Here is a 23,072-nt window from a genome sequence, read left to right as displayed (position 1 = left end):
AAGATTTCAGGAAAAAAATCAAAGGTATTTTAGTTGGTTGCAGAATGCCCTTTAGCATTTATTTCAAAAGCTTTTTCCAGAATTGTGGCAAAGAATGCTATACTTCCCAAATCAGTAATTTTTAAAAATATTCCTGCATACTACTTTTATTACCAAAATGCTGACATTTTAATTGCTGTGACACCATTATTCTGATATATATCACAGTGTTTCCAAGACTTCAAGTTCCAAAAGCTTTATCAGACTTCTTGACTTTTTCCAATGTATTGCCACTTCCCTCCCCATCCCCTACCTCAATTCCTTCAAACCTATCTATCACTCACCTAGAGAAAACAAGATAGATATACCCAGTGACAGGAAACTGGACATTGAACTTGTAGAAGCATCTCTCAGTTGAAAAGGAAAAGACTCAGACCTCAATTTATGTCCTTCCTTTTGGAGGCTAACAAGAGAAAATGAGTTTGCTATAGCACTGAAACTTCTGCAAGGGCAAAAAAGCTTGGCTGCAGAGACAATAATACAGCCTCTTTACATTGCTGGCATACTGAGGCCTGACTAAGCCAACTCTCCCTGAGGAGGCAGAACCATAGGCACCACTGAAGAGAAACACAGACCCTGATGAAGTGGCAGACGAGCAGTGATCACAGATGATCATGTCTGGCTATATAATTTAAGAAGTGATTTCTTTGGCTGTATTTTCAAAAAAAATAAGAACTTAAAAAACTAATCACTATTAATGCTACAATTACTGAACAAAATTCTTCTGTGTTATGTGCCATGTTAAAACCTTAGATCGAACTAGAATGCATCTATTGAGAAAGCTAAGGAGGAAAAGAAGCTTCCATGTTTCTAAATCAATCACACATCCTACTCACATTTCCAAAATGTACCCAAATGTAAAAGGAGAGAAAATAAAATAAAAACACTCATATAACTTATGCCTACAGTAAAACAAGGAAATAGAATAATGAACTCCAAATGTGATATAATTTGGGAAACAAACACTCAAGTATCAGCAGAATTAGGGACCAGGAAGGGATCAGAAATGGCTGATGCGTTTGGAGAGGCACAGTACAGGTGTCCCTCGAAAGTTGTTTCTGGCTACAAAGAGTTGGAAAGTAGCTGGTGAAAATGGTGAAAAAGAGTTTTAATTAACCATGATCGAAGTGAAGAATTAGAAGTCACTGGACAACATAAAACAGAACTATATACCAAAGGAATGCTCTTTTCACAGTAACAGAGGACAGGTCCCTTCAACTGAGACCACTAAAGCAACTTAAACTCCTCCCTGCTATCCAATGAGAACCAGTAATAGCAAGCCCAGACAAAATAAGTGGGAAAAAACACAACTGTGAAGTCCAAATAAAGATGTTATGAAAGCAACTGAGAAGCAGAGCTTTCTAGCAGAAATGAAGTTTACCACAAAAAACTGAAGTCATAAGCCACATAACCACATACCAACATGAATGGAAAATGGACTGCAGATATTAAAGAACACCATTGACCAAAATATACAACTCTGAGAGACAAATTGGAAACCAATGATAATATTAAAAACTACTGAAGAAATATGGAAAATAACTGGAAAAAAGGATAATTTATGAGATGATCAAAAGAGAAAGAATATGACCAAAATTTCTGAGTCTAGGAACAGAAAAAGCAAGAAATAAACAAATCACTAAAGAAATAGGCCAGCTACTCAGGAGTCAGAGATCAGGATGGTAGTTCCAGGCCAACCAGGGCAAAAAATTAGACCAACCAACAAATTGGGTGTACTGGTATGTGCCTGTAATCCCAGCTCCTGGGAAGCATAGACAGGAGGATTGTAGTCCAAAGCCGGCCCCAGGCAAAAACAATGAGACCCTATTTGAAATAACTAAAGTGAAAAAGGGCTGGGGGGCAGGGCCCAAGTCTCAGAGGCAACCTAGCAGACAGAAGGCCCTGGATTCAAACTCCATTACTACCAAAAAATAAATAAATAAAATAAAGGAAAAATGGAAAAACGTAACAAAGCAGAATAGTGAGAAAAAAATCATTAACTATTTAAGTATATATATTTTCACATGGAAAAATATCAATTAGCAAAGTCAAAAAACAAAGCAAAAAAAAAAAAAAGTCTTTAAATTTATCAGAGGTAAAGAGCTAAAGAAAATGAACAGCCAGGTGTGGTGGTGCAAGCCTGTAATCCCAGGAACTTCAGAAGCTGAGCCAAGAGGACCACAAATTACAGGCAAGCCTGGGTAACTTAGCAAGACACTTATTCAAAATAATAGGGCGATCACTGACACAGTGCTTCCTAGCATGTGCAAGACCACTGGTTCAATCCCAGTACCACAAAACAAAACAGAGAAGAAAGAAAAGAGAAAGGATCTATAAATAGTAAAATGAGCAAAAGACTATAGAAAAAATACAACTAGATCATAAATACAAGAAAAGATAAATGCACTTATTTATAATGAGGTAAACTGAAATTACAGCCACACTTAAATACTTTTTTTCAACTGACAGTATCCAAGTTTAACAACTTATTTCTGTTTAGGAACTTGTAGGAAAAGATATACCCCTATATCCTACTGGTGGGAAAGCAAAATGTTACATTTCTGTGAAGGACAATATGGCAGTATCCAGCAAAATTCCACATGCATCTATCATTTGATGCAACAATTTTATTTCTAGCAATTTATTTTAATGATATATTACATATGTGATGAAAGATAAACACATAAAAAGATTCACAATGACATTACTATTAAGAGCAAAAAGTTGGAAATAACCACAATGTCCATGAATATTAAAAATCTATTCTGTATCAACACAGTGTGGTAGTATTTAGTTATACAAAAGGATGTGGAAGATACTGCGTGTACTGATACGGGGTTACTTCTCAGATATACTAAGAAAAATTTCTTTTTAACTTTGTCCCCTGAGAAAATCTACACGTACACACATTCAAGAGCAAATCTGACTTTCCCAACAATTTCATGGACATATGTTTCATTCCAGGCCAAGGAATGAGAATATTCAAGGTGAGCCAAATTTTCATAATCTAATGGAGTATGTTAAAAACACACCAAGACTCAGCAATTTGAGTATCATTAATAGTGACTGTGAAACACATCAAATATTTAAAAAAAAAAAAAAAAAAAAAAAAAACCACCCTCAGGTGGATTTATAAGATTCAAAGGCAAAACTCAATTTTTTTTAAAAACTGACACTATTCAAATTATTGTATTAATTCCTTACTCTACAAAACTTAAAATATAGTTTTATTTTGCCTTTTCAGTAGAACTGTTTTTAAGGTAATCAAATGCTACCCACTGATGAGGAAAAGGATGGCAAAATGGTATATGTCAGACAAATAGATGAAAAGAATGACTTTCTCCAAATCACCACTGCTGCAATCTGCAATTAATGGATTAACGTAATGATACGGATAGAAAGTATTATCAGGTGAAAGATCAAGAGTTCAGGGAAGATGATGGTGACATTGATAGTTATTTTGTTTTTGCTTCTTTTGCTTCCCAACCTCTCCCATATAAAGAGCAAACTGGATGGGACACCCAAACACCAACAATGAAACAAGCCAGTATATCATCCATGAATCCTTGCACATCAGTGTAAAGAAACAAAGCACCGATAGCCAAGTCCTGGTATCAGCATCTGTGGGTAAGGAAGCAAAATGGAAGTAACTGGGTTTCTTACAGTTCCAAAAACAAAGACTCTCCGAACTGCCTCCCATTGAAAACAAAAGCCAATGTGAGAAGAGTAGCTAAAAGTAAGGACTTCTACAAAATCCAATTTGCAGATGACTGCAAAGAGATAATAATTCAGTGAGCTCTGGATCTTCAAAACTCTTGAACAACCAAAATCCCCTTCTAAAACATATCTTGAACTAAGGAAAACTACTGAGAATAACATCCACATAGACCAGATCAAGAATTAAGAAAGATAAAGTTAAAATGCATATGGTCTAAGGGAGCAAAGGAGGCAATTTCAATTAAGTACAACCCATTAGTTTTTATCATTTTATAAAAGTAAACCTAGAAGCCTCCTGAAGCAAGACAAGCTATCTTGGTTCATCTCTGTCTCTTACAAGTATGGGAATGCTAATTTCATTAAAAAAGAAAAGAAAGCAAAAAGGACTACAGTAAAACACTGCCCAAGTTATTATTAAAGAGTTTGTGTATGAGAAGGATGTACCTTATAGAGAACGAAAGTACACCAAAAGATATGCCAATAAAACAGAAGAAAATTGTAAACAAATTTCAAACTGAGCTAAAATAATTTTAAAGCAATAGAGGGTATCAAAGAACTAAATCAGAAAAGAATTATTTTAGAAAAAGGCAACTGAAGAAAAGGAAGGTTTCAGAAGATGTGACACAACTAAGGAATAATTAGAAATAAATGAAAAAAAAATGTCAAATATACAGAAACTAAAACCAAACTAGTAAAAAACATTAGGGTAAATAGGGTTTCTAGAATGAAAAAAAATATCTTAAGAATTAAAAAGCACTGAAGAACCTGTAATTCCAGCTACTCAGGAGGCTGGGTGGATAACAGGATATCACAGTTTGAGGCTGGCCTATGCAAAAGTTAGCAAAATCCTATCTCAAAAAATAATCTTGGTGCAGTGGCACTTGCCCATGGTCCCAGCTATTCAGAAACCAAAGGTAGGAGAATGACAGTTTGAGGCTGGTCTATGCAAAGCAAGCACAAGACCTATCTAAAAAACAAACTAAAAGCATAAAGACTGAGGGAACAGCTCAAGCAGTAGAGCACGTGCACAGCAAGCACAAGGCCATGAGTTGAATCCCTAACACTGCACAGCACTACATGGGGTGTAAGGAGATCAATGAAGTTATACAAGATACTCTCCTAGATCCAGAGACAGAGTGCTGCTGAATAGTGGCAGGAGGAATTATGCTATGATTGTCTCTGGGCCTAAAAGTGTCTCTGTGAGCCTTAGAGTCCCCTCCTACATCAAAGAAATCAAATGGTAAGGAGCACTGCCACGGACGCCAACAAGGGAGATCTTACATCAGGCACAGAGTACATGAAGCATTCTCCAGCCCACAGAAAGCTGGCAGGGGGTGCTCTTCCTCCAAAGACATGATGCACAGCTCACACCCTCAAACAGCACAGGGGTGGGGTAGGAAACAGGGAAAAGAATATACACAAATATGTCAGGATGACTGCTTGTTAAAGTAAAAAAGTTAAATAGGACCCTGAATCTCTTGACATAATAGCCAAAATGTTCTTGATATGACAGATGATTTTCAGATTATAACCTGAACCACAAAAATCAGAGGAAGGAAAAGAAAATCAACTGACGCCAACACAGAGATGAATAAGATGTTTGATTTATCTGACAAGGGATTTAATGCAGTTATCATAAAAATGATTCGACAAACAATTACAAGTTCTGTTACAGAAACAATAGGTAATCTCAGCAAAGAAATAGAAGTTACAACAAAAAAGAGCCAAATAGAAGTTATACCCCTAAAAAATGCAGCAAGAGAAAAACAGTTATTGGATGGGCTCAACAGCAGAATGAAGATGACAGAAGACAGAAATCTGAACAAAAGAGAGAAAATAAGACTGAAAAATGAACCAAACTTCAGGTACGTGAAGAACAATAACAAATGACTCACCACTCTTATCAACAGAAGCCCAGAAAGAAAGGAGAAAAGAGAGTGGGACTGAAAGAGCATTTGAAGAAACAAAGGCTGAAAACTTTCCATGTTTGACAAAACACACAAACTCACATCTTAAACAGAGCAAACACCAAATAGCATAAATGAAATCATTCTTCAGGAACACAAAGGAAAATAAAGTCACCTTCGTATTAAAAGAATTTGTCAATAGCCAATGAACTTTGATGATCACTTAAGTGATAAAAGATGGAATCCTGAGGAATGAAAATAGACTACCATTCTTCTCTTGAATTCTATAAAAGATTTCTCATAACTAATGCAAAAATTTTAACAATATTAAGCTGGGAATGGTGGTGTACACATGTAATCTCAAAATGTGTGAGGCTTAGACAGGAGGATTACAAATTCAAAGCCAGACTGGGCTATATAACAAAACTCTGTCACCAAAACAAAACAAACGAAACAAAGTAAAACTCAAAGCAAAGCACTTAAAAGGGAAGATTTTACCAAAACAGAAGCAAAATTTCCACATTTTACACAACACAGTATTGAAATCAGTGAAGTGACAAGTCACATATGTATAATGCAATATGCACAATAACCACAAAGAAAACTATAGAAGGCAAAACACAAATAATGAATATAATAAATAAAGAGAAAATCCTTTAAAATGTTAAAATAACCAATTAATCCACAGAAGACAAAAGAAATAGACAAGGTACCAGAGAGAAAAGAAACAGAAACAAAATGATAAAATCACAAAATGAAGTCCTAGGAAATCAACAATATCCTTAAATGCAAAAATTACCCAACTATAAGCTCTTTACAAGAAATTCATTTCAAATTCAGCAACATAGGTTGAAGTAAAATAATGGAAAAATATCATGCAAATATTAATTTTAAAAACAGGAGTGGATTTAGTCATGTGACATTCAAAGCAAAGAAAATTACTAGATATAAAAGAGGCCTTATATAATGAATTATAAAAAACCAATCCACTGAGATGAAATAATGATTCTAAATGGGTAAGTACTAAATGACAAAGCCTTTTTAAGCAAAATCCAATAGACAGAGACAAATCCCAGAAATGTACCAAAACTAATATGCCTGAATGATTTTTGACATATGAGTAAAAGTATTTCATACCTAATACAAAATCCATTCACCAGCCTACCGATCAGGGAGTATACCTTCAAATTTCAAGTCTTATTAAGATACACATTGTGAAAAGCTGTTGCTGCCACAGTACCTCTGATGGATCTGGGCAAGGTAAACTGACAACTTTCTAGACAGAATTCACAATTGTGTATATTATTAAGAACATTTGTGATTCATGGAAAGAGGTCAAAATATCAACCTTATCAGCAATCTGGTAGAAGTTAATTCCAAACTTCTTGGATGACTTTAACAGGTTCAAGATTTCAGTAGAAACAAAACAAAAACCTGCCAAGCTGGTGGAAAAACAAATATAAGTAGGAGTCAAACCTAAAGATGCTGCATCTCAGGATAAAACCTAATAGGTAAGAGGATGCTTCTTATAAATAAGCAAAGAAAGTGGTTTCTTGAGTGGACTCTATTCCTGTTAAAGATGCTTTGAACATTGTGAGATGACAAGGGATTTATAGTAAACAAGCGTAATTGATAAAGCAGAGATAGGGTTTGAAGGCATAGACTCTACAGTGGGTAAAATGCTATCTAACAGCATCACATGCTCAAGAGAAATAATTTGTGAAATCAAGAGTCAATGTGGCTAATTTCACTGTTGACTTATTTTTAAGAAGCTACCACCGCTACTCAGCCTAACCAACCACCACTCTACTCAGTCAGTAGCCATCAACATCAAGGCAAAGTCCTCCATCAGCAAAATGATTAGGACTTGCTGAAGGCTCAGGTAATTAAGTTGATTTTTTTTAAGGAATAAAATTGTTTAAATTAAAATACACAGAGAGAAATTGTTGAAGGTGAGGCTCAAGTGGCAGAGGGTTTGCATAGCAAGCAGGAGGCCCTGTGTTCAAACCCTGGTAATGCCCCTCTCCCCAAAAAGACTAGTCATAATACTGTTGTACACTCCATAAACCACAGTAAGATGTAAACATAAAACTCATGCGACTCATTTTATTGGGATATTTGCTTTTTTAAGTAACCAGTGAAATACAGAAACTGTATTTTATAACATTGGATAACAACTGGAAAGAAGTAAATGTGCATGAGCTATAGGTGATTTGACGATTTAGAAATGAAATCCTCATAAATCTGTCAAAAAACACAAGTCAATATATGAAAATCCATTTACTTCCACCTATGAGCCAAAAAAACCCAAATGGAAAATAAAAAAGGACTAGTGATAACAGCAATGCTGAGAGAAACTAATGGCGATCTAAAATAAATGGAGAGGCATACCATGTTCAAGGTTTGGGAGGATTCACATTGCTAAAAATGGCAATTCTCACCAAAGTAACCTACCCAAATCAAAATCTCAGCAGGCTTCCCTCGTGTGTGTGTGTGTTGTGTGTGTGTGTGTGTGTGTGTGTGTGTGTGTGTGTTTGTAAAAATTAACAAATTGACTGTGACACTTAAATGAAAATAAAATAACCAAAGCAATGAAGCACAGTGAAAATAAGGATTCATAACATCTGATTACTTGCTCTGTAAAGCTAAAGGAATCAACATAGTGTGACTTAGGCAAAAGGAAAACTAAATCAGTAGCACAAAAATTAAGAGTCCAGAAGCAAGACTCATACCTAAACTGACTTTCAATGAAAATGCAGAGGCAATTCAATGGGTAAAGGAAGCTGCAGACTGGGGGAACATATTCATAAGATACATATAAGAAATGGGTATTCTGAATCTAGAATAGATTTTAAAAGAAAAAGTATATAATCAGTGGAAAGGCAAATGCTAATTAAAAATGGAGAAAACCCTTAACAAAGGACTAACTGACTAATAAACACATAAAGGTGTGTTCAGCATCATTAGTCATCAGAAAAATGCAAACAGAAATACCATTTCACATTCACCAAAATGACTAAAGTAAGACTACCACTACTGGAGAAGATGTGGAGCAACTAAAACTTTTAACACTGCTGGCAAAATGATATGGTCACTTTGGAAAATCATTCTTGCATTCTTTTACAAACAAATATATACCTATACACGACCCAAAACCTCCACTCTCTCTACATATTGGCACAGAGAAATGAAAACACTTCAATGGTAAAATTGTATACAGCTTTATCATAATAGCTCCTACATGGAGACAATCCAATTGTCCAATAGGAGAATTTTGAACAAATTTTGAACAAATTTCATTCATGCAACACTACTCTGCCAAAAAAACCAAACAAACAATGAACTATAAATTAATGCAATAACATGGACAAATCTCAAAGCTGTACAATGAATGATTCAACTTATATGAAATTAAAGAACAGACAATACTAATATGGCAGTAATCAAAACAGCGTTTGCCTGTGAGGGATTGAGACTGACTAGAAAGATGATAATTTTGCAACCCTTAATGGATTAACAGACCCAGGTGATCATAATCCACGATAAAAATTACTAAAAGAGCTAACCAAACTTAAAGTTGCTCTAGATAGAAATACAAACCAAATCCTATATAGTAGTTGGGAAGAAAACCAATTTCAAATCTGAACCTTTAAAATCAAGCCTTTGAAAGAGAAACTCTCAGTTTCTCCCCCCCACCACCACAAAAATGTGAGGGGGGAAGATGATTTGAAAAGATGTGTCTGATTAGTCAAAGAAGAAATGAAATCAAGAAAACATATGCACAAAACTTGCTTATACATTTTATTTTTATGAATTCTGCATATATGAAATAAACAGCAACCAAGATATTTGTGTTGTCATTTTATTTCTGGTATTATAAGCACTATTTAACTACTTTACTTCCTACTGGCTCTATAGTACAGAGAACATTTTCAACATATTTACAGTGACGAAATCAAGAAGCCTTTCATCGACTGTGAGGATGATTTAGAAGTTACTATATTGTCCTTTCACATAGTATTAGCTTGCCTTTCAACCATGCATTCATAAATGATCTTAAGGTATGCTTCAAGTAGTGAATATGTTGTTATAAAAGCTAAAGACTTTAAATTCAAAATAATTTCTCTATAAAGAGTATGATATTTCTATTATTCTCAAATAAGTATTAAGATGCTACTTTTCTCATAATAACTCTAGAAGTCCTATCTGTGAGCAATAATATTAGGGATACTGATGTGATACTACTTGTGGTTGACAAGTGATGTTTTCCCATCACTATGTTATCAACTGTTTTATGAACCACTTTGAAATTGAGTCAGTAGTAATATAATGTTCATTAAGAGTAAATACATTCACAAATGCTAAGAAAAATGACTTACTGTGTACCAGAATAGACAAAGTTTTGTACCAGAGTTACAAACCAGAGTTTGTACCTTCCTACAAACCATGATAAAGAACAAACATAACAAAATAATATAAAATAATATTTAATGCCAGATAACTAATATTCATTCTAATGTTTATATACTTTGAGTTGTAAAGCAATAACCTTCTAGCAAGTTAAGCATTAAAATGCCTTCTCACCTCACCCTACCATTGGGTGCGAAAAGGGCATCTGTTCCTTTTATCAATCTCAGTAGGGGATAGGGAAGTCTGCATCTTTCAGGATTGGATGACAAAGAAGTAGACAATACAACAGCAAGAGCATTTAACTGTGGGAAGAAAGTACTGGGAACACCTGCCTCGGAATTACTTGGAAATATGAGTAAATATAGTTCTTGCCATATTATTTTATGAATTAAATGAAGGAATGTACCATTTCACACAACACCAGGAATATTAGATGGCTTATAACCCAAATACAGAAGAAAAAATGATGCATAAAATACTTCCTTCATTAAATAAAGCATGAGTAACTATAAAAATGGATAATAAATACAGTTCTATGTTTATAGATAAGAATTTGAGAGTTTGCTTATTTGGGAAGTAGTACCTAGAGACAAAGGTCTGAAGCACAAATCACACACATTCTTATCAATCAAATCTTCGTTTTAAGAATTAAGCACCTTACCTAATCACAACAGAGTCCCTGGTATAGCCACCGTCATATTCTGTAGTTTCTTCTAGTGCCTGGAAATCTAGATTCTGCAAATCCAAGAAAATACGTCTTAACATCTTCTACACTTAATATCTTCTACATTACAAACAGTAAATCAATATACGATCATTTTTGCAGATATCTGCTTTCTTACCCGGCTTCCACATATAAGCAATTCAATTTCTTCTGGTCTGAATAAGTACTTTAAGGGAGATTCATTGGTCACCATATGAAAACCTCTACGAAAAGCCTTGAATTGTTTTTCTACTGATTTGTTGAGAATGTAGTCAGAATACAGATTGACAAATTCCTGTAGAAAACAGTAACCACAATAATTTCTTATAATATGCTATACAAATAAAACACAAGTTACTGAACTGTGTAACATTTTTTTCCTCAAGGAAAATACATTCAAGAATATTTTTTAAAAATAAAATTTTATATACACAAATAATCCTTATATTCTTCCCGTTCTCTGTGATAGTCAATATCACACTATAAAAAGGACATGTACATAAAATTGTTATATATGTAAAGTTCAATTTTGGTAATATCTCAAACAAGATTGAATAGAAAAGGTTGTTTTATGTTCCCCCAACTATGTATGCAAACATAGATTTAAGCCCTGTATAAACTTATAAAATTCAATTGCTTTAATAAAGTACAATGTACTGAATTTGACCAAACCACAAAGTCATGTTTTCTACTATAGATTAATTTGGTAAATTGTCTACTGTATCCAGTTCAGCAAAAATGCTGGAGTTTTTGCTTGATAAGCTAAGCTAAACTACTATACCAAATCATAAAAGGAAAAGGTACTTTGTATCCTGACACAGCATTTTTTATCAAAAAATTATATTGATATAAACATATTTCTTAAAGGCACACTATTTATTATAATTTTCCTGTTAAGTTCTGGGTTATACCCTATTTTCAGATGAACACTTTTTAGCCATTTGAAACCCAATCTGATGTAAAGAATGATTTTCAGAAGTACATTTACAGCTCAAATGGGAACTACATATGTACACTAAATGAAATTATTAGTTTTGTGATAAGGAACTTAATCTTGAAGTCCTGTGTACCTCTAAGCCTAATATGGGAAGACCGTATTTCTTGCTTTATACTGTAGCCACAATTAAGCTATTCGTTCTCTCCTACTCAGTGCCCTCTTTCTCTAAAAGGGGAAAAAAGTGCTCAACTATGTGCTTTCATATATTCTTATATCCAAGATTAAGCAAACTGTAGCTTGACCATTTATAAGAATTTGGTTACTTGATTTCTTTGGACTTTTTTTTTAAATTTTTTATTTATTTGTTCATTCATTCATTCATTTTGTGGTACTGGGGTTTTAACTCAGGGCCTATTCATTGGGCCACCCCACCAGCACTTTTTTAGGTGTGAAGGGTTTTTTCAAGTTAGGGTCTCATGAAGTATTTGCCCAGGGTGACTTCAAACTGGGATCCTCCTTAACTCTGCCTGAGTAGCTAGGATTATAGGTGTGAGCCAACGGCATCTGGCAATTTTCCTTAATTTTGGTTTGAACTATGTATTAGATGCTTCTTCGAAAACTACAAGCATAAATGCTTTGTATTTGTAAACAAAAGCAATGACATAAAAACTTTATTACCTTCCTGTTCTCATTTGTAATTGGAATTTTATCACCGTTTTCCTTTAGATCATACATCATTGGGTTACCAAAAAGATCTGTCTGCGATATCTGGAAAGTGATCATCATATCATCTTCCACATTCCCTTCATATTCCAGCAAGTCTTTTAAACTCTGATATAGAACCTAATAATCAGAAATGGAAAAATGGGGTTACCACAGAACTCTAAAATATAACAAATTAGCTTGTTTCACACTGATTAAAAAACAAAAAACTTAACAAGACTGAAAGCATAGACAGTATCCCTTCTGTCTCTTAAATAATTCATAACCAACAAAAAAAAAAAAAAACAAAAAAAGAAAAGAAAAACCACTGTCAGTCTCATTCTCTGCTAAGAAACATGATACCATCAATTCAGCAGCATATTTTACATTGTGCTCTATGAGAACCTCTGTGATGTCTCTGGTCTGGAGGTCAGAGTAAAGGGAGAGAAACAGACATACTAACTGTAGCCAACAAGTAGCCAGAGCAGCTGTTTTCATCTGGCAGACTCAAACTGTATTTAAGAACACTTTTCTATGGACTCAGTCTTAGTAAATTTGCCTGGTGACAGGAATCTATAAAAATTTCCCTGTTCAAGTTTTTAAGTGTTCATGGCACCTAAGCAATATTAAAATAACTTTATCAGGTATCAGTATCAACAAAGATTCCAAAGAAGAATGCAAATTGTTACATAAATTAAATTTTATCTTATCATTGAAATAAAATCTAAGAGATTGAATAAAAAAATAAAGAACTTACTGGGTGAGAGTCTCCCAAGTCACGAAAAGTTCCTTTTTTCCCCATTAGCTTCCTGTAGACAACCATGGGAAAATGTACATCCAGTATACAATTATTGTAAATAGCCAGACCCAGCACTATGCCAATCAGAGTAAACTGACCCTCAGTTTCAAAAGAAGATGGATTAAACCAAAATAATTTTGTAGATTCATCGTATGTGAACATACCTAAAAAAAATTATAAAAATGCATAATTGTTGTATTTTATGAAAGTCTAATGATCAACAAAACAAATGTAAACTTGAAATAATTATACATGTCAAATTTAAACATGGTTGGTATGTAAAAATTTTCTTCTATAACATTTGTACCTAAGAAAACAATATCCAAATATAGAATCTGATTGTTATAAAAGTGGTATAGAAAATAAAGTAATAAGTAATGTTAGTGGCATTTCTAGGAAAGTAGAAAAACTATTTCATTAAATTAAGTTTTCTAATCAAATAAAACATATGAAAAGTTAATTTACATTCATACTCTATCCACTCAATGGATTAAACATACAGGCAGAAACAATGTTATATGACTTCATGTAAATAATATTAGATGAACTTGATAAACCTGCATAATCAAAGCTACTTAATGTTAATTATGAGCCAATATGTATGTAAAACAAAAGAAGTTTTGTGGACTTTCAGCTTAACATAGTCTTCATTACTCAAAAATCAAACTGAGAAAGCTTTGTAATACTACTCTTTAGAAAAGAGAATTATTAATTTTATCTATTGAGTATTACTAATGATTTGTCTTTTTTTTACATAGAATGTGCAAAGGAAAAATTAACTCAATTTCTATATTCTTTTACTAATTGTTTCTCAGTTGTACTATGGATTTCAAAGAAAATATTTTAAAATTATGTCTGGAAAAAATTCGTAACTTTCAATAGAAAACAAAAGAATCTAGAGGCCAAATAATATAGCACATAAGTTTATTTTAAAATCAGTTTGTAAGAATTTTTAAAAGCATTAAAAATGTTCCTTCATTTTCACTTTCAGTTTAAGTTACAAACAAGAATTTTATAATGCCCCCTTGATCATGAGAACACAAATTAAGCCTAGAACGGTTTTTTAAATTTTAATTTAATGTTCATAAGTAATGAATAAACATTTTTAAAATGATCCAATTTGTAATTGAGTCTCAGTTTAGATCTAATTTTTTCTTAAAACAGGCCAAATTTTATCACCCATGAAAGTACTAAAAAAGCTTCAGTTGACAAGTAATAAATTTTATGAAATGTCACCAATGCATGTCTTTGGTCTCAACAACAGTATAGCCATTATCCTACTCTCTATATATGAAAGAGAACAATTGTGAAGGTCAGAAAGTTCCATTTTAGACATATTTTTGTAGACCCTGGAAGAAAAATACCATAAAGATTCCTAAAGTAAATTTGATATTCTGATTGTCATCATTTCAATTACCGCCTTACTATCAACTGGCTACTTAACATGTTTTTTTTCCTTACAACTATTTCTGCACATAATGCAATTATACTTTACAACTAAGGTTTAATATTCCTAGATATATTAGAAGCTACTGCTAAGGTTTACCAAACCCACAAAGTTCATGAACTAATTTCTATCTTACAAAAAGGGCATAGTTTTATATGTCCTTGGTTTACTGTGAACAGAACATGGACTTGTGATTAATAACAAACATTAGTTAGAATATAGATACTAGGTTTACCTTAACTGTATTTATATCATGAACCTAAAAATGTTTGCTTCTCTTTGTACATCTACACAAATAAATATATGATTAACAGTAGTAGAAAGGTCAATTTAATGTACACACAGTAGTAAGAATCCACAGGCTCAACTTTCAAAGCTAATATGAAATGATATACATTGTTCTATACTGTGTTTCTCACAATCTGATGGTACCTTTATTGGAAATTGTTTCCTAAAATATTCCTCAATTTTAAATGCAAACAGGCCCAATAATTATATGGTTATACTGTAGAAACTGAACAAGTTCAGAATTATCCAGTTAAGAAGACTATTCAAGAGGCTGTCTTTTCCCTATTCTACTTTGTCACATGGAAGAGGGATAAAAAACAAACTCTCATTCTTCATTTTGAAACTGATATATGTAATATGCCTTTCTCAAACTGTGTTCAAATAAAAATTTCAGAGGCAAATATTATCGGATATGGGGTGGAGAGTTCAGGAGTGGGCTGGAGGAAATATTATTATATTAAGCCCCAAGAATGTTTATTTGGTTTCAGGGATTGAACCCAAGACCTTGCAGATGCTGGGCAAGTACTCTACCACTGAGGCATATGTCGTGCCCCCTCTGCCCCCCTCCACCAAGAAATGTTATAGCAAATAAACTTAATTAATTTGATATGAGCTAGTATTTCTGAACTTTTTAGTATAATATACTTTGAAACAATCTCTTAACAAGTATTTTTAAACCACTATAGTTTCAGAAATACCATTAATTTGGTGACTATTTCTTTGCTCTAACAAAGAACAAAGAAATTCTTGCAGCTGTACTAAATATACCATTCTAAGGTAGTTCCAATTAAGTTTACCAAAGAGAGAATTTCCTTCATTAGAATATTTGACTAAGTGATCTAAATAAGACCTTGAATAAATGAATGATACAGATCAATTCCTAAGCACAAAAATTTAGTTATCTGTGATTAGATAATCCATACCAACATCGTTGTTCCTTTTTATACCTTAGAATATTTATATAAAACAAGGTGGACAAAATCTTAATTCAAAAAGATGTAACATGGCTGGTGGAGTAGCTCAAGTGGCAGAATGCCTGCCTAGCAAGCATGAGGCCCAGAGTTCAAACCCCAATACCACCAAAAAAGAAAAGAAAAGAAAAAAAAAAAACCAAAAGGATATAACACCATAGTCATAATCACTAAAACATTTACCAATATCTGGATTGAAGATTTCCTCCACGACCAGTTGAAAAAATTCTTTGGAAACACCTCCCTCATCCACTCCTTGCTCTCCTTCAAATTCAACATATAACTGTTTCTTCAAGTCTGCAGGATTTTCCATAGCAATCATCTCTAGCTAGTGATTGGAGAGATAAATGTAAAGATGACTGTCAGTACAGAATAAAAGCAAAATAAAAACAAGGAGCAGTGACAGGGAACAAATAAAAGATTTTGACATTTTGTTTCTACATGGATAAAGGAGGCAAACTAATTAATACAAAAGTGAAGACAGATTCAGTCTCACAAAAAAAAATGAAAAAAATAGGGTGGAAAGGGACAGAAAAGAAACTGGCGTAATAAAAATGTTATTTTCTAACTTTGATGATTTGTTAGGAAATTAATATATAGTAGAAAACTAGAATTAGATTTTCAGCTATTCTGGTAATAGGACATGGCGTTAAGACAGAAAAATGACTATTGAAACTAAGTCATTTCAGTAAAAACAATGTAGTACAGGAGCTTGATTTCAAAGTTGTTTAGAAGTAGGGCTTTATGTTTATTTGAAGAGAAACTCAAAAATTAAGTCTTATTACCCATTAAGTTATAAGTAAATTCATTTCAATTAAGAAAAACACACTGGATGAACAGGAATGCAGTTTATGTTCTCTCACAATAGCATTTAATATAAATTACCACTTTTTAACACATACAATGCATCTTATACCCACATTTTCATGAAAGCAGGTGAAACATGCTCTAGATGATGTCCCTACTGTTCTCAACTAACAGTTAACCAACACTACTATCTAGCATTTCTTAAACTATAAATCTTTTACCAGATACATTTCTATCTATATATACAGTAATTAATCTCAGTCCATTAAGGAAATAACCATCAATATGAGATTCTAATGCAAAGTATTTACAATAAAATTTATTTTATTTTACATATTTAAAATTTGTTACCAATATGCCTGATTAGTTATCCATACTATTTTCTAAATGGCTCTCAAGTATCTAATAAAAAAATTTCATTCTTCAAAATGAAAAGTTGCCAAAACAATATCTAAGAATGTTCAGGATATTTTAACTATTCGAAAGGGAATTTTAAGCATGGTTTTACAATGCCAGCTTTGGTAGGACGAGTGTATTATCTATAAAAAATAAAATCTCATAAATCCATAATCAGATCAGGTTGTCCTAAAAACCATGTTTTTCAAACCACCAACTACAACTTGTTAGTGGGTAGTTAATCCATTTAGTGGTTTGCAAACTATCTAGGTGAAAAAACAGAACAAAAAACAGGATTCATTCTGCCTAGTAACAGTACCTATAGTTTTGTGAACGTTTTGTTTCAATTAAGAGGCACAGATGAATATGCACTGTGTAAAATATTTCTTAAGAGGAGATATAGTCGAAAAAATTCTGAAAAACTGGCTGAAATAATCTCCTGGATATCTTCAAATCCAGGGTTCTATGGCTCTGTGAATTTAGTCTGTAGTGTTAAAGAATGAATGTTCTTATTCAACAGTGGTCTCTAATATCTACAAAATCATTTTTAGGTATCATTTTTTGGTTAATATGAATTAAGATAATTTATTTTTAACACAGCACTTTGTTGTTGAAAGACTGAGATTCAGAATATTCTTTACTAATCCCAACTGTCACTTAATGTAACTTTTAAACTTTAGTAAACTGCTCAGCCCCATTTTCTTGTCTGCAAAGGAAAACAAAACAAAACCAAACAGTACTCTTCATACTCCCAAGGTTGTAAAGGTTAATAAGAATACTGAGAAAGAATTCTAACAAGCAGGCAATATTATTAAGATAACACATTATGTTATCTTTTAAAATAACTTTGCTCTTTGAATAAGAGTCACAATTTTATGTCCCAAAATGAACCTGGGCTAGAACAGTTCCATAACACTAAAGTCAAATAAATGTATGACTTGAAATTAACCTTAGGGTAGGAAAATGTTTCAGCTGGAAGCCTGACAAACTATAGAGCAAATAAAATTTTGAAGTCTAAAATGACAATTACCATCTTAGCTCAAATTTGGGACCAGGACATCTCATATTGCTATATAATCCATTCCTAGTTTTCTCCTCCCGCTTCTCAGTTTGCTAGGTGTTACGGACGTAAGCAAATGGTTTTATTTCCTTTTCCATCACAATGTCAAACAAGCTTACATCAAATACGAATTCCAAAGTGAAAAAAATTAATGTCTGATATTCAGACTACACATTCTATTGCTTTTCCCATTTACACTCATAACTGAAACGGATTCCTTATCAATGTGAAATCTTTTAAAGGTGAATTTCTATAGGATTCAGAAGCCCTATGTTCTAGTCTTGGCTCCACTTAAGACATGTCATACGACAACTGAGACAATTTACCTTCATCCTTAATAAGATATTATATGTCTGTCTACTTCCATCAATCTCTACTCTGTGTTCTCCACCTTGGGTGCCAAAAGAATTTAATGCAATAAGTTCAGTTATGGTCACTATACACATATAACTTCAACCTATCTTTGCTTCAGCTTCATCTGTAAAATAAGTATAATAATATACCATTAAGTTAACATATATGAAATCTTTAAATTCCCTGTACAAAGTTAGTACTTACAAGTTTCTTGCTACTGTAATTATTACTTTGTTGGTTCTAAAACTTTTTCCAGGTTTATGTGAAAGACTAATCACCATGGTATTACAAAACATTGCATGAATAATAGAAACAATATATAGAATTTACAGAGCACAACTCATTTAATCTCTATAACAACCATATCAAGTAGGTAAGATTACTGATCCCGTTTTACAGATGGGGACCCTGAAGTAATGAAAAGTTAAATAACTTGCTCAAGTCACAGTAAACTGCAGAAGAGATTCCAATCCAGGGAGCAAGCTCTGAAATACTGTGCTTTACTGCCACTCCCTTCTGAGTGACTTTGGTTTTTCTATTTTTTTCATTTTTTTACAATAAATATAAATTGCTTTTAGAATACAGTCAAATGAAAATATTTTTTTAAATTTCGTAAAACAGTTAGCAACTAAAAATTTCCAGTTATATATTAAAGTACTATTTTCAAATGCACATTTTATAAAATAATGCATCATTTAAAGATAAATGGGTAGCTTGTCTTTGAAATTTTTCTTTTAAGTTGTGATAAATACAAAATATAAAAATTAGCAGTAACGACTTTGACAAATCCATTATTACGTAAGGGATGCATTTACTTTTTTCTTAAAATAGTAACTTTCAGAAATCCACTATTTAGTAATAAAATGATAGAGGAACACAATTGTAAATGTGTATTACTTGATGTCACAGCTTTCATTTAAAACTGAATTTTTAAAATCAAGTTGTTTTAAATATCTTACAATATTTGGAAACTATTCAATGTCAGTAAACATTCTGAGGAGAATCTGTAGACACCCCTGATCTTATTTAGTTGACCCATGAATTTTTTGACATACAGTATTTCTTAATAGTAGAGCATATATTTTGCATTTATTTTAATAGAGACTATTGGAGAAAATAAATAAAAATAGACTGGATATAATGACATCTGCCTCTTCCTTGTATGGCTTTTCTTACTAAGACCTAATTTCATCAATTGTCAGATAAAATGATTTTTAATGTCTGGACTTTTAGTTGGCCATGATTACAAAATCCTAGAGAGATGATTTTTACCAAACTGACCTGATTTGAAAGTATTCTCCGAACTCCTAGGTAGGATGACATCTCAATATAAAAATATCCTATACCAGATTTACAACAATCAAAAGAAAAGTCTATCACTTAGAATCTTTAATTATTCTGGGATATTACCTCAAATTCCACCTTATCTGTAATTGAAAAGGAAAAAAAAAGATAATGGTATGGATGTCTGAGTAGAAGTAGTACTCAAACTAGCCCTCTAATATTTAAGAATGCTTAGGAATTTTAAGAAGGCTGACTTAAACTAACTACTACTTCCGTCAACTGTTAAGTCTTCAAGGACAATAGTTTGCTAGCAAACAGTCTTAAATTACTGTTTAGAATGGGACTTTCAGGTTATCCAGAGATATTTTATTTTCTATACACAAATGGAGACCTGTTTGCTATGTCTTATATATAAAGTTTAAATGTTTGGGTAACAGCCAAACATGTAATTACATTTGTCCTTCAGACGTGGAATCCTGAGTTATACTTCCAACTCCAACATTAATTTTCTGCAGGTAAGACTGTCTCTCGATTTGTTTTCCTCACATGTAACACTAAGGAGATGGATGAATTTCATTGTTTTAAGTTATTATATGATACTGAGAATTTATGATGCTGGCTACTTCATTCTCATTCTAGTTATAAGAAATTCCTTTGAGGACATAAATCAAACAGGAAGTTCTTCATTTCAATTAGAATAAATCATAAGAAACAACGCAGCTGCATTAAGCACAGTAACAGAGAATAACATGCACATAAACACATTTAAATATTCCTATAAAACACTACTGGTGAAACAATGAAAGAATCAAGTTTAAGTTCTAATAATAACTGAAAGCATTTCACCAAGGATAATTACTGAAGCTGGGTTAGATGGTGCTATGAGACCTCAGATAAAATGAATCAGTGACTTTTAGAGAGGACTGAGCAGAATTTCTTGGTAGTGGGCCTTTGATTTGTACCAATCACTTTTATCTGTGCTGGCTTCTATTTTTGAACTTACCCATCTACTTGTATATCTTAGTCATTTCTTTTGTTTTTTAGGCTAACTACTCAAAAGTCCAGAACTCACTGACTAATCAGAGCAAAGTCTCACACCACTATCAAGGGCTATTCTAAGCATGTTGTCCTCATTATCCTCTTAAAAAGTCTGGCATCATCTTCTAAACATGTGTCTAAAAATGGCTTCACTAATATACAAACTGTACTATAGCCATTTTCCCAAATATTAGTTTGCAACCTCGTTTAATCTGAATATCTGGGAGTATTACTAGAAGTACAGATTCATAAGCTCCCTACCAAAACTAATATGAAGCTCTAGGGAGGACAGATTTTTGGTTTTGGTTGTTTTTGATAACTTTGCCATTCAAGTTGTAGAAGTTTGAGGCACCTCATAGGTAGCAAAACTGTCTTCCTCCATGATACAAAATCTCAATCTCCTACTCCCTCAAAAAATAATTTTTAAATTTTTATATATACACTATCCTTGGAATGCTTTGTTAAAATGATATAAGAGAAATCTGTAAAACCCACATCACAGTAAGACTGTTTTCATTCAAATGAAAGCAGAGCTCTAAACTCGTATTTACTACTGTATTATTTTCTAAGGAACAACAACAAAAAACAGTAAAAATGAGTCCTAGGAGAGATAACCCAGAAACTTAAGTGGGTGTAGGGTGGGAGGGTTCTTAATTCTGAGATATCTATAATTAAGATATATTTCACTAACTCTAAATTCACTTTCCTTTTCCACATTTTAGTATCTCTGAAACCAGCATATACCATACAATTAAAGAGCACCCTTACAACTGTTGGTAATTTTTCTTTCTTAGTAGAACTAATACTATGCCTTATAACCAGTGGTATCTTAAATTTAGTAAGATACTACAAATACTAATTCTTCTCTTGTCATCAAAGACAATTCCCCAGCTGGGGAAAAAAAAAGTTGCTAGTCTAGTTTGAATTTCATAGTACATGAGAGCAATAAACAAATTTTACTATTCTGAAAAACCTGTAATTATTAATTCAAGTTACTGACCCTCATTCTACCTCCAAGCCAGTCTTAAAATTAAAGTGAAAAATAAGATCCAAGAGAAAACTTACTCCTGAGTGTCAAATAATGTAGTCTCTACTTTGTAGACCTCACCTAGGAGGTCACCTTTAGTTTTTGAGGTCTGGGATCCTGTAACTTTAATGTAAGCTTGCAACAAAATTTCTCATTCCTTCTTCTCTGAACAACCCTATAGTGCAGTTCAAAATTACTCTACCGTAAGAAAGTGAACAATAAGTATATTCTGTTTGTCCAATTTTTATATGAAAGGATGAAGCTTACAAGTCAAAATAGATCCCTGGAGAATAAGCTGCTGAAAGAGTACTGGCTACTGTGAAAGCTCACCTGAGGGAATGGTCTTCAATCACTATTTGCAAAGAAGTCAACCTTCTGCTTTGTGATACTAAAATAATGTCACTTTATCACAATCACCACCTGTTGCTAGTTTTTTTTTTTTTTTTAAGGCAGATTATCAACTTGACTTCCAAGGCCTGTTTTGATTATTATTTTTCTAACCCTTTCACATTCTAGAGGGGAAGAAAGAAGTGCGGGAGAATAGGAGGGGAAAGAAGGGTAGAGCAAAAGGGGGAAAAGGGTGAACAAGGAAACTTAAGAGTAAAATCTGCTTAGTGTAAGCATTCAGAGCCTGTAAGAAGCTTTGTATCTCTACTGCTTATCAAAGTGCCTGTGTGTTAGGCAGTTTGAAGTGAATCGCTTTTATGGGCTGGCAATATTCTAATACAGGTAGGTATTATCGAGTAAATCCTGATTCATAACAGGTCAAATGACAATATTCAGTTTTGGCACAATTAAGCAGAACTCATATAAAAAAAGGGTTTGTTAGCATAATTATAAAACTCACAGTTGGGCTGGTGAAGTGACTCAAGTGGTAGAGCACCTGCTTAGTAAGCATGAGGCCTTCAGTTCAAACCCCAGTACCACCCAAAAAGCGAAAACAAAAATAATTTAAAAAAAAAAAAAAGAACTCACTTAATTTTATTCCAACATCTGTGAGAAGAAGGCTTAAAAACTGATAATGGTATTTCCTCAAATTTCTAGAAGATAATTTTTGAAATAAAATAAAGTATACAACACATACCTAAACTTTTATTGGTTATGAGGATTTACTTAAAAAAAAAAGGGGGGGAAGCAAGGAAGAAAATAAGGCAGGCAGGGTACAAGGAGAAGGCAGAAGGCAGAT

At 33.0% G+C, this 23,072-nt stretch overlaps 1 protein-coding gene across 5 annotated transcripts in view; it reads right to left on the bottom strand.

Annotated features, from left to right (window-relative positions):
* Ube3a (ubiquitin protein ligase E3A) overlaps positions 1 to 23,072 on the bottom strand; it is a 97,255-nt gene that overhangs the window by 3,303 nt on the left and 70,880 nt on the right. For all 5 annotated transcript variants that reach the window (XM_020182937.2, XM_074061716.1, XM_020182941.2 and 2 more), the window contains 5 exons: positions 16,104 to 16,248; positions 13,173 to 13,378; positions 12,392 to 12,556; positions 10,916 to 11,071; positions 10,735 to 10,808 (listed from right to left, as the gene is read on the bottom strand). In XM_020182937.2, the coding sequence (XP_020038526.1) occupies positions 10,735 to 10,808; positions 10,916 to 11,071; positions 12,392 to 12,556; positions 13,173 to 13,378; positions 16,104 to 16,248 (746 nt within the window). The remainder of the gene's footprint in view (positions 1 to 10,734; positions 10,809 to 10,915; positions 11,072 to 12,391; positions 12,557 to 13,172; positions 13,379 to 16,103; positions 16,249 to 23,072) is intronic.

Source organism: Castor canadensis, chromosome 19, assembly GCF_047511655.1.
Source record: "Castor canadensis chromosome 19, mCasCan1.hap1v2, whole genome shotgun sequence".
NCBI classification, from domain to species: domain Eukaryota; kingdom Metazoa; phylum Chordata; class Mammalia; order Rodentia; family Castoridae; genus Castor; species Castor canadensis.
This window is presented reverse-complemented; position numbering and strand designations above follow the sequence as displayed.